General features: G+C 40.6%; 2 protein-coding genes and 1 long non-coding RNA gene across 7 annotated transcripts in view; 1 reads left to right on the forward strand and 2 right to left on the reverse strand.

The window, feature by feature from the left end:
- LONP2 (lon peptidase 2, peroxisomal) overlaps positions 1-9762 on the forward strand; it is a 111095-nt gene extending 101333 nt beyond the window's left edge. Inside the window, exon 15 of one of the 2 annotated variants that reach the window (XM_047078361.1) lies at positions 9136-9762. In XM_047078361.1, coding sequence (XP_046934317.1) covers positions 9136-9141 — 6 coding nt within the window. In that variant the 3' untranslated portion in view covers positions 9142-9762. Of the gene's footprint in view, positions 1-2431; positions 2845-9135 lie in introns of those variants that run through there. The other variant, XM_047078360.1, reaches the window with a different exon arrangement.
- LOC124511299 (uncharacterized) lies at positions 653-5913 on the reverse strand. The gene is made up of 2 exons (XR_006961859.1): positions 5872-5913; positions 653-5638 (listed from the first exon to the last, which is right to left on the reverse strand). It is a non-coding gene; the product is annotated as an uncharacterized LOC124511299 (long non-coding RNA).
- The window catches only part of SIAH1 (siah E3 ubiquitin protein ligase 1), a 45351-nt gene continuing 39935 nt past the window's right edge, over positions 6922-12337 (reverse strand). For 2 of the 4 annotated variants that reach the window (XM_047078364.1, XM_047078363.1), the window contains exon 2: positions 6922-9713. In XM_047078364.1, coding sequence (XP_046934320.1) covers positions 8863-9711 — 849 coding nt within the window. In that variant the 5' untranslated portion in view covers positions 9712-9713 and the 3' untranslated portion in view covers positions 6922-8862. Of the gene's footprint in view, positions 9714-10252; positions 10749-12225; positions 12317-12337 lie in introns of those variants that run through there. The other 2 variants (XM_047078365.1, XM_047078362.1) reach the window with 2 other exon arrangements.

Here is a 12337-nt window from a genome sequence, read left to right on the forward strand (position 1 = left end):
AAACTTATGTTCTTTATTCTGAGAGCACCTTTATTTTATGAGGTAATGGTGAAAGTAGATCATAATCACCAATTAAGATCACCAAAACTGGGGCACCTGGGTGGCTCAGTCAGTTAAGCATCTGATTTGATTTCAGCTTAGGTCATGATCTCTTGAGCCCCACAACAGGTTCTGCAATGACAACTCCGAGCCTGCTTGGGATTCTCCCTCTCCCTTTCCCTGCCCCTCCCCTTCTTACGTGCACCCTCTCTCACACTCTCTCAAAATAAACTTATATCAGTTTTTAAAATTCAACCAGGAATTCAACCATATTCTAAACCCTATTCTTATGATACATTAGTAGGTCTACTCAAAAAGAATGTCTGATCCCTTTTCTTCTACCTTACCCAGGAATTAACTGCATTCCAAGAGACAGTAACGGTGGTTAATACTAGCTGTGCTAGTAATAGGAAATGTAAATACTTTACAGACTATGAACTCTTCAACCTCCTAGTTCAAGATGGTAGACTAAGCAGAGTGAAGGCAATACAAGCACTCAGAAATGAGCGGGGAGTCAGCAGCTGAGTTCAGCCAACTTCTGGAAGAAAGTATCCTGGCTGATGAAACAATTGGAGATAGAGACAGTCTTCCCAGCAGGAATCTGGGAAAAGCAAGGGCTCATAACCAGAAAGCACAGACCAGGAGAGCAGGAAAGAAATGGGAAACAAAATGAGGGGATTCGTAGAAATCTCCATAGAATAAGTGGTTCTTCCACTTGCACTCAACCAGGTCCAGGCTTTCCCAGTCCCACGGGGAAAGTTTGAGTAAGCCTCCAGTTTTAAACCTGTCCCATGAGACAGAAGAAAAGCAGCAGCATTTAAGAGAAAGACTTGCTAACGCTGGCAAAGACCATTCAAGAACAGAGAATAAGACAGAAGTTGGATTTAAAACTGTTTTAGAATTAGTCAAAGAACTGTTCAGAAAAAAATAATAGAAAAAGCAGGCAGATCCAACATTGAGCTATCAGGCATTCTAGTAGACAGAAAATGGAATTGAACGTTTCCTAGAATTGAAGGTTATCTTCAGATTGAAAGGGTCTACACCAGCTGGGAGAAAGAGGTCGTCCCCAAAGCCTTTCAGGTAACCAAGGAGAAAGTTCTCTCATTCTCCTCAGTGACACCAGATGTACGGTCCCTTCAAAATTCTGATGGAAAATGACTTGAAGTCCAGTCTCGTATACACCTTCAATAAAATGTGAAAGTAAAATGGTTATTTTCATACATGCAAGGAGTCTGTTTGTCTTAGATTCTTTGTGAAGAAGGTACTTACCTGGAAGGTGTACGTCAGCAGCATACCGAAGAGCCTAGAAAGAGGAGGACAGCTGTGCAGGAGGGCCTGGAGCAGCCAGTGTCAGTGCAGGTGGTTGGAGGGCTCTGAGAGCTGTCTCCAGGGCTTATGTGTTCTGGGTGGTATGACTGAGAGTTGCATTTGGAGTCTATTGCTGTATAACACACCACCCAAAACAATGGTGTTTGTTATTCTTACGGTTTCTGTGGGTCAGGAATTCAGGAGAGGCTTAGCTGAGCTCTTCTGCTTCCGGATCCCATCGTACAGTCAAGACAGCAACCCAGTCACAGTCATCTTAAGGTTGACTGGGGCTGGGGATCTGCTGCTTCCAACATGGTTCACTCACATGACTAGCAGATTGGTCCTGGTTGGCAGGAAGCCCCAGTTCCTCACCTTAGGGCTTCTCTGGGGGCTATTGGGTGATCTCAAACATGGCAGCTGGCTACCTCCAGGGCAAGAGATCCAAGAGAGACAGATCTAGCAGCAGCAGCAACTCTCATTTTCTATGGGTTAACTTTGAAAGTCATACAGCATCACTTCCCCCACATTCCATTTATGAGTCACTCAGCCTGACCTACATTCAGGGGGAGGGGAATTAGACTCCTCCTTTTATGAAGGGACCATTGTGGACATACTTTAAAACCACCTAAGTGCCTAGATCATTTGGGATAGATTTTCTTCATCAAGTGGCACAAAGGTTATGGCTTTAAACCTGTACAGAAGGAGAGATCCTGGCACCCAACTAAGCTCTATAGGTATTTGTGGTCAAGATAATGTAATGCTTTTTCAGAATGAACCTATAGATAAGATTTTGATTACAGAATGGAATATAAATATTAACCTTGACAGTGCAAAAAGGGATCATGGACACAAAAGGTGCTCATTACTGAAAATTTAGAATTTTCCCCCATTAAAAGGACTGAACACGAAATGTAAAACAATTTACTGTTTATTAACCTTTTTAATGGCTTTCCTAGCTCATGCTGTAACAAAATGGAAGATGATTTAGACGTTTTAAAATAGCTGTGAAAAAAAGTTGGGTCAGGGATCTTTTCACAGCCGGAGGATGTCCAGAAATCTGAGTAACTTTCTTCTCTCCTCCTAGGTGGGTGGGATTAAAGACAAAGTGCTGGCGGCACACAGAGCAGGATTGAAGCAAGTCATTATTCCTCAGAGGAACGAAAAAGACCTTGAAGAAATCCCGGGCAATGTACGACAGGATTTAAGTTTTGTTACAGCAAGCTGCCTGGATGAAGTTCTTAATGCAGCTTTTGATGGTGGCTTTATTGTCAAGACCAGACCTGGTCTCTTAAATAGCAAACTGTAGGCCCAAATCCCGACTTTTCAGAATTGCAAGTTATGAAGTGCCAAAGGGCACAGAAAAGGTTTTTGTTCATACCAGTAGAGGTAGGCTAAGTGTCCCTAATCTTTGAACATGATCACGACAGTAACCTCACTCAAATGGCTGGTGTTGATTATAGAAATGTTAATTGAATAAACGGATTGATAAAAATTGAATTCTTGTCTTCAGTGGAATCATTACTGGCCTTGGAGAGGTACAGAGCATCAGTTCTCAGTGTGATGCCTGAATGGGAGCATCTGTACTGAGAATTTGATAGCAATGTAAATTCTTAAGGCCCACCAGCAGACCTGAATCAAACTCTGGGTGGTGAAGGCCCAGAAATCTGCTTTGGGAAGCCCTGCAGGGGATTCTGATGCACAGTCAACATCAGGAACCATTGGTATAGACCTTAGCAGAGTCACTGGGAGACATTATCAAATCCCAAAAACAACATAGAAGGGGTACTGGGCAAAGATGAAAATGTCACCATTAGTCTTTGTGGAAACTATTCAATGAGGTGAAGCTGTGGTGAGGTCTACACACCCTGGTACTGGTGCCACTAATGCTGAAGGAAGGGGCAGTCAGAAAGTGATCATTTACACCGGGCTGGTGGCTCATGTTAGTACACATCATGTTAAAAAGTCCGGTTTCCAGAGAGAGGCAGCCATCCACCCTGGGAGGGTCCCCAAACTTGGTATCCTGACTCTTGTCACTTCCCGTCTGTTCCCGGTCTGCTGTGCCAGTTCCCAGATCCAGTACTTTCCATGGTCCCTTCTCCTGTGACTTAATCCAGGCTCTGGAGAAGGAAGTCGGGCTCTTCCAATTACTTAGCTTTTCCTTACCTGTAAAATGCAAGCAATAGTACTGAAGTCCGTGTTCCCGTGAAGATTGAGGAGAATGCAAGGTTCAAACAATGCTGACGTTCACAGTCCTGTGTTAACAGAATGCTGGAACACATGTAGATACTGGGGAATGCCTCAGAAGAGCATGGGGTCTGCAAATTACCTAAATACCTGCCAGTAATGTGTTCTGGAATCCCACATCCAGATCTAGGGTTCTTTATGGCTGGTGCAAGCATCAGGGCATTTAAAAACATTTCACGGACTATCCTCTCACTGTTAGGACTTCACACTTCTCAGCCATCTTTACGGGGGAGGAAAATACAATGTTCATTGTCAGCAACCAGAGGGAGCTGATCCATACCCAGATCGCTCTGACTCATTACACCCAGAAGTAGCAAAAGAACACAAAGTGGGACTTAACTCATGTTCTTCCTTAAGAGTCCTGAACACGCAGCTTTTTGTACGCATCTGAGCAGCAGTAGGGCATCCCCGGCGCCCCCTGCTTCAGCACGCACCCCTTTCTAAAGAGCCAATGGCAAAAACCTAGGTGTGTAGGACATTATTCAACAGTATGACCTTTGTTTCTTTGGGATTGGTTTTGGTTTCTCATTTCATTCACTTGTTTTTATTGTGACAAATGAATATACCATTTTAGCCAGTTTTAAGTGTGTAATTCAGGGAAATTATATTCACAATGGTGTGTAACCATCACCACTATCTATATCCAGAGCTTTTTCGGTATATGTGCTGCCGAAGCGAGCACTATCCAGAGCTTTTTTCATGATCCTGAACTCTACCCTCTGAACCATGACTCCCGTCTTCCAGCCACCCCCTTTTCTCCATGAATTTGCCAATTATGTAACCTTTCGTATGTGACCTACTTCACTTAGTGTGTTGTCAGGGTTCATCCATGCTGACCACATGCATCAGAGTTTCATTTCTTCAAATAACATGACACTGTGTGCACGAGCCCCATCTTACCCATTCATCTGTTGAAACTTTGGGTTGTTTCCACCTCTTGGCTGTTGTGAAGAGTTCTGCTAATAATGAGTGTACGACTAGCCATGTCCCCTGCTGGCCAATTCTTTGGGGTATATGCCCAGTAGTAGACTTGCTGTTCTTAGGAGGAGTCCATGCTTAACTGTGAGGAGCCACCAAACTGTTCTCCTCCGTAGCTGCACCATCTGCCGTTCCTGCCAGCAATACACACAGATCCCAGTCTCTCCACTCCTGGCCACCACTTTTCCACCTTGGGAATAGCCATCCCCATGGTGTGAGGTAGAATCTCTTGGTTTTGATTTGCATTTCCCTAATGACTAATGATGTTGAGTATCTTTTCCTAGCATTATGTTTAAAGTGTTATCTAAACACCCTTTTTATCACAACCAGCTGGGGATTTTTATTGAAAATGTTGACTAACTCAGAAATTCTAATTCAGTAGGGCTAGAGAGGCCTTGGGATGTATTTAACCAGTACTCCGCATGCCTTTTACGTATGAGCTTTTAAAACTCTTCAAGTACGAAAACTAAAGCTTTAGGTGTCTTGGTAATCAAGAAATTCTTTCTATATGGTCTACTTAAGGAATACACATTTTTTACTTGATTCTGCCTCTTTTGTTTGAACCTGACCACTAACCATATATCAGGGGCAGAGGTTTTTAGTGCTTTAGATTACAGTGAAAAATGGCATCTGATCATAAAGTATTTAACAACAGTTTATAAATCTGTGATCACAAATAAGATCTCCTGGTTATATGAGTGGTATTTAAAGGCTGCTAAACCTACCTGAATTTTTTTAGTGTAAGAGAGGGGGCAAAAATGTGTGTGTGCTGAGTGAAACACAAAGATTTCCTTCTTTCCTTCTCTTCCTTGACATCAGTCAAGACTTGCTTTCTGCTCATAGCACAAATTCTCTTCGTAAGAGTGGGATGCAAATGGGTTTCATTTCCAGTGCCATCTCTGGTAGTGGCTGCTTGAAATGCACAGGATTCAGACACCCATCTTTGGACACCGTGCCTAGTGATGTCTACGCCACCAAGAGCTCACTGGACTAGATGCCATCCATGTTGTGGGGTAATCAAGTGCTGAGGGTATAGTAGGCTGACTTCATATTTTCCAATTAGGAACCACTAAAATGAAGTAAACTTTCCCATAATTAAGTGCAGGAGGACACGATTTTTCTATAGCCACTCCCATACATGTAGTTTGCAGAAAGAAATGTGGGCCTTAAAAAACTAATCATTATAATAAAAATCAGCAAAACAAAAAACTGTTCTCCAACAATCAACATATAAAACTGGCCCATGATTCAACCCAACAGAACAAATTCAAGTTTAAGAATGTAAGCGCAAAAGAGGAGCACCTGGGTGGCTCAGTAGGTTGAGTGTCAGACTTCAGCTCAGGTCATGATGTCAGGTTCATGGAGTTCGAGCCCCACATTGGACTCACTATCAGTGCAGAGCCCACTTGGGATCCTCTGTCCCCCGGTCTCTCCCAAAAATAAACATTAAAAAATACATGTATGTATAAACGCAAAAGAACAAAGTTTAAGAAGATCACCTATCCCACCCTATACAATTCCCTGAAAGAAAACACCAAGACACCAAATGACAGGGCAGGGCATTAATAGGACAAAGAACACTGATTATAACAAAGATGATAAAAATCTCAAGTGGACCAAGAAATGGCTATAGATCTCATCATCCCTCTAGACCAAGAATATGAAGATGACTTAAAATATAGTTAAGATTAAGATGTCAACCTTATAGCTGTCAAATTACATTTTGTTTACTATAGTAGACAAAATTTACTATCTTAATTTGCATAAAATAGCAAAACATGAGGTTACAATGAAAGAGAAAATCCTACACACTGCTACTCTGTGTCCACTGAAACCTCTCCAGAAAGTGATGATAAAAAAAAGTAACAAGATCTTAAAAAAAAGGATCCCAAGGATAGAATCAGGAAACATATAGAAATGTTCACAGGTTATTTATAAATAGCCAGAAAAGATTTACATGGATAAATTGGACAAAGCAGTATCTAACATCAGGAAACTGGATAAAATTATAATTAATCCTCACAAACATTTCCCAAAATGGTGTCTAAAATTATGCATTGGCTGTGTTATGTGTGAGGGCATGAAGGGGTTATAAACGATCAAAACACACGTAAATACACAAAGGACTAGAAAAATAAAAATGTTCCCAGTCATCTCTGAATGGACGCCTACCTCTCTCTTGCATGTGCCATTTTCTAACCCCCAAACCCTACACTGAGAACACACTACTTTCATAATCCGAGAAACACTTCAAAATATTTTAAAAACAAAATGATACACTTCCACCAAAGTATTCAATACATCAAATGAGGAGGGAAAACTGCTTTTCTAAAAACATGCTAACAGGAATAGACCAAGATACACCTTTGTGGTTGACCTTTCACCACAAAAATGGCTATACAAGCAGATGTTACAACCAATTCAAAAAATAATGCTTATGTCAGGGAAGAGACTACACATATCTCATTTCCTGGAAATGGTTACCAGAAGTAAATTCTGGTATCCAGAATTGGTGGTGGGATAAGGGGGTAGTCCAAATTAATTTTAACTGACTTTCTAAGTTCAGTGCACCTGTAAAAACCACACAAAATGATCTTTGGCCATTCAGAAGGCAATTTCAGAATCCTGTCAGGTGCCTCAGGGTAATTAGCAAGTTAAAGATACAGTTCTGGTTAAAGGCATAATAACAGCAGCTAACATTTGCTGGGTACTTATTGTGTGCAAAGCACTGTTCTAGGTTAACTTACTGGTATCACATCTCGCTCTCTGGGGTAGCTACCATAATTAACCCTATCATACACAGGCCCATGGCTGATAAGTACAGTAGAACTAGAACGGCATGTAGGTCCTTGGAAGTCAGCTGTAGAGCCCAGGCTCATAACCATTTTGCTATGAAATACTAACTCATCTTTATTGTGTTTCTTTTTCTTAAGGGGGAAAAAGTGATCAGCATTTTAACTAATTACAATTAGTCTCCTAACAGAATTGTGAGAATACAAATGTAAGCAAGAGGGAAGAAAAACAAGACTGTGTAACAGAGGCCATATACTTATTGTTTTGCTTAGAATAATTCTATCACACTTCAAAATGCAGCACACTGTTTTCAGTTATGAAGTACAGAATTGAATGGGAAAACTATTCAGATTTTAATCAAACTTAGAGCTAAAGCAGACACGTTAAGAGTTTTTAATTTGCCAGATATTCTTTTAATGAGAATTATAAAAGACCAAAAACATTTTTTGCAAACTGCCTTTTTTTAAACAAATGATTTGCTTTTGATTACAAATACTGTCTAAGACGATGCCTTCTTTTGCAAAACCAATAAATACAAGAACAAATTTTAAACAAGTGATTTGTCCAAGATATTTGGAAGAAAAAAGCCTGATTTTTTTTCCAGAATTTAAAAAAAAAAAAAAATCAGTATTCCCTAACCTTTTAAAGAATAAGTTCAAAGATATGACTCAAGTGGAGAAAAAGAGACAGAGACAGAGACCATCTTATAACTGCTTTAAATACCTCCTGATAATTCTGATGTTACCTTTCCTTTCTGGAATTCATATCTTCACAAAAGAGTTGAATTGAAAATATTTCTAATGAACTGATTAATGAGGGAAAGGAAAATACGTACTGAACACATATGTATAAACTTTACCATAAACAATTATGCATATCAAAAAGACACTAACTTTAAAAAGGTACAAAATAAAGTGAGGAAAAACCTGAATTACAGAAAAGAAAGTCAAATTTATTTAATGAAAAACTAGAATTAATAAAAATTAGCAAATACACACAAAAAAATATACACACACAGCAGCACTATGTATTGACTCACAAAGGGAAAAGCAGTGGCCCAAGACCACGCAACATGGCTTGTCGGTTAAAGAAAAACACACACACACACACACACACACACGCACGCACGCACACGCGCACACACGCAAACTTGCAGGCACACACACAAACAAAAACCCGGTATTTTTCAACAGTACACTCAATCTACAACACAAATTGAGAATTATTTTACAATGCTTCCTTTCTTAATACAAAAGATGCCCATCTTGGGTGTATATATATATTTTTTTCAGTGGTTTACTGTTGACTTATTTTTAAATATATTAGTGTTACTACATGCAACTGTTTCCTGTATTTAACAGCCTTTCCTCTTATTTACCTTCATGTGTCTAGCTTCCACCTACCAAAAGTTTCAGGTTGGCAGGCAGATGGGTGCCTTATTCTCTGTGAAACTGAATGCAATGGTTTTAAACACTGGCCAGAAAATGTTTGATTGCCATTTCAACACATGGAAATAGTTACATTGATGCCTAAATTGCCATTTTCTGCAAAAAGCTGTGCAATGCTGGTGTCAAAGACTAGGCAGTCGCTATTCATAATGGCTGTTGCAATTCCCTCATGAATAGATCGCGGAGTCGCTTCCCAAGTCAATCGCCGCCTATGACCATTTAGCTCAAGTCGATAAGCAAAATTTTCAGCTTGCTTGCGTGTTCCTATCAGCTGTACAATTGCAAAGAACTGCTGGTGACCGTCGTACTTTTCCTGTTTCTCCAGGACTAACATGAAGTGAAAGCCAAAACAGGACTGCATCATCACCCAGTCAACAGCACCTGGAAGATTAATGTCTGTAGCAAGGAAAACTATATCCTCTCCCTGTAGGGTTGTAATGGACTTATGCTGATGCATCAGATGGGGCATTACAGCATCCAAAGAGCCTTGCCATTTACAGGAAGCACCGGGGCACGGACACGAATAAGGCCTAAACTCACAGAGCTCTTCATGGTCTGCTTTTTCTGTGTGTGGCAGAGTTATTTCACATCCAGAAGAGGCATATTTACAAGGGAAAAGTACGGAATTGGCCACCTTCTCCATAGCCAAGTTGCGAATGGATCCCAACGGGCCCCGGCAGGTTGGACAACATGTGAGCTTTGGGCGACAGTTGCTACAAACAAGATGGCCACTCTGACACTGAAGAATGGGTGGTAACACATAGTCAAAGCAGACCGGACACTCAAAAAGACTCGCCAAGTCATTATTGGATGCGGTTGTGCCAGTCAGGGCAGGCACCCTCTGGGACGGCGTACACTTTGAGGTTCCAGTGGGTAATGCTGTTGCAGTCTGGCGGCTCATTTCTGTAACAAAAACCATAAATAAAAATAAAGAGAGGCAGGAGAAAAATAACTACAACTATCATTTGTTTCATAAATAATGTTTACATGCCAGAAATACTTAAGTTTCATGCAAAACGTACTGTGAGCAAAAGGATAAAAGGAACACAGACACCGGATTTAAAAACCATAAATTACACATTTTGATTATCAGGAGTTGTATACCAGACAAAGCTCTTTATCAAAATGTTCCAGAACACATGCAGAATTCCTTTTTAAGAACTATTAAAAATCTCCTTGGATGGACTAGACGACATGGAATAAATGCTGAAACAGAAACTGGGCCATAAACTACTAAGAAACACCATTTAAGTAGCTTAAGCCCAATCAGATCAGTTTTGACTGGACTTTCTCCTCCCTCTGTCTCTGTGTTCAATTCCCCTGCTCAGTCTATTTCTTGCCCATTCTGAGTCAGCCACCAGCAGCTACAGGGAGCTACAAGTGATCCAAAGGGTCACCAGGGCACTAGCTTTGGTTAACACCGCCTAATGGTAAACAGTTACCTGCTTTAGACATGGATTTGGGGAATGGAGGGGGTCTGCTGCCATCCCATCATCCATCTTCCTCTAGTAAGTCTTCCCCTAGAACGTTAACATCAGCTAGGTATTAACCTCGTTTCCCACTGATCAGTGCCCCACACCTCAAAAAGTGGGGGGAAGAGAAGAGAAATGGAGGGCCATCTTCAAAAGTTCTAAGTCTGGTACTTAGAGAAAGTACATCTTTCCAGTCTAATTCCATTCCCCAATATAAATCAGATATAGTATGCAAAGGGGAAGAAGAGTCAAAAAAGAAAAAGAAGGTAAATAAAGATAAAAGCACCAGAGAGAGACACAACATTGGGGACAGTATAGTCAAGAGATTAAGAATTCCTTGTACCCTACCAGTGTTGTGGAAGCATTTATCAGCACAGCAGTAATTATTCAAGACATAAACGTCGGGGAGCCTGGGTTGCTCAGTCGGTTGAGCTTCCAACTTCGGCTCAGGCCATGATCTCATGGTTCGTGGGTTCGAGTCCTGCGTTGGGCTCTGTGCTGACAGCCCAGAGCCTGGAGCCTGCTTTGGATTCTGTCTCTCTCTCTCTCTCTTTGCCCTTCCTTTGCTAGTTCTCTGTCTCTCTCTCTGTCACTCAAAAATAAACATTAAAAAATTTTTTTAAAAAAGAGATAAATGTCATCTTGAAGAAATGACAACAATATAACTAACTTGTCAGACTAAATGAAAGATAAAGCAAATACCTTTCCCATGAATCTACCTTTGCTGGGATACCAGGTCTTATTTATCTCAGGGGTAACAAAAGATGTCTACTGATGTCCTAAGAGTATATTCCTAGTAACTGTATAAGCCTTACTTCTACAAAATGAAAACTGACTGTCTGAAATTTAATGTTTTCCCAATTATAATCATTATTCTGTTGCAAAGAATTAAACTTTGAAAAACCAATGCTGGTTACCAATGTGACCATATAAATGCAATTGGGGTTCCAGATTACTCAAGGATAGACACCTCAATGGAGGGGGCTCAGAGTGGAAAAAAAAAAAAAAAAAGATTAATCCCACAGTCACTAAAGTTAATATTCTAAAATTCAAGAGTTTATAAAACTGCAGAATTCCATCATAATGTGTCTTATCACATGCACTCAGGGACAACAGAAATCAGTTCTCACCTGAAACACTGTATAACCCAGGTGTAAGATTCTTTGTGCATATGATGATCTGTGTGCATTTTCCATCACTTGTGAAACAATGGGCTTAGCATTGCCAAAACACCCCCTATATATGCTGTATGCTTGTTTTCATGGCCTATTTTATACTGCTCACTTAAGTGAGCAACATTAAAATTGGAAAGTGGTTCCCTGAGCACAAAACAGTCTAATCTACCAATGCCTTTTCAAATCCCTAAACCAAAACAGCTAATTACATCAAGGGACTATAAACTCAATTTGTATTCAACATTAATACAACTAGGAAAATATAAGCAAGAAAAATATTTGCTTGATTTCTTGACCTAGCAAAATAGCTATACACTGACTATCAATCATTCAGGCTTATGTTACAATGTATCTTTATTATTCTCCCAAACACCATAGAAAGCTGGATTTAAATCCATATCTAAAGCATGAAAACAAGTGAAGTGAGGCCAGTATTTCTCGTGAATGGAGATATTACAGGACAGCAGCTGCTAAAACCTCCCCAAACTCCAAAGGTAGAACCCAATTCCAACAAAAAGAATCCTGACCCTACAGCAGCCCTGCAGTTGGAATCAAGGACTAAAGGGACTTTGGACAACCCTGCAGGAGTGATGACGTAACCTGAAGCTTGGTTTAAACAGAGAAAAGTACAGCAGATCAAAAGAAACATCACTGCAAACTCCAGCTCAATTATGCTGCAGCCACTCCCTGATCCAGATTCCACTGGCTTACAACAACTTTCCCATTTCATAGTTTAAGCAAACCCAGTCAGTCTCTTAATGTCAATACCTTTTCTTTTCCTTGTCCCAGCTGCAGGTAAACATGTGAGCAAGATGCCTCTCCAGGAGTACAGAAAAGGTGAGGTAGACTTCCCGGTCATGAGAAGCCAGGCAGCTCACAG

Source organism: Lynx rufus, unplaced genomic scaffold (genome assembly GCF_022079265.1).
Source record: "Lynx rufus isolate CCGP_SWC_20201006 ecotype Redwood Valley unplaced genomic scaffold, mLynRuf1.p SCAF_16, whole genome shotgun sequence".
Classification (NCBI taxonomy): domain Eukaryota; kingdom Metazoa; phylum Chordata; class Mammalia; order Carnivora; family Felidae; genus Lynx; species Lynx rufus.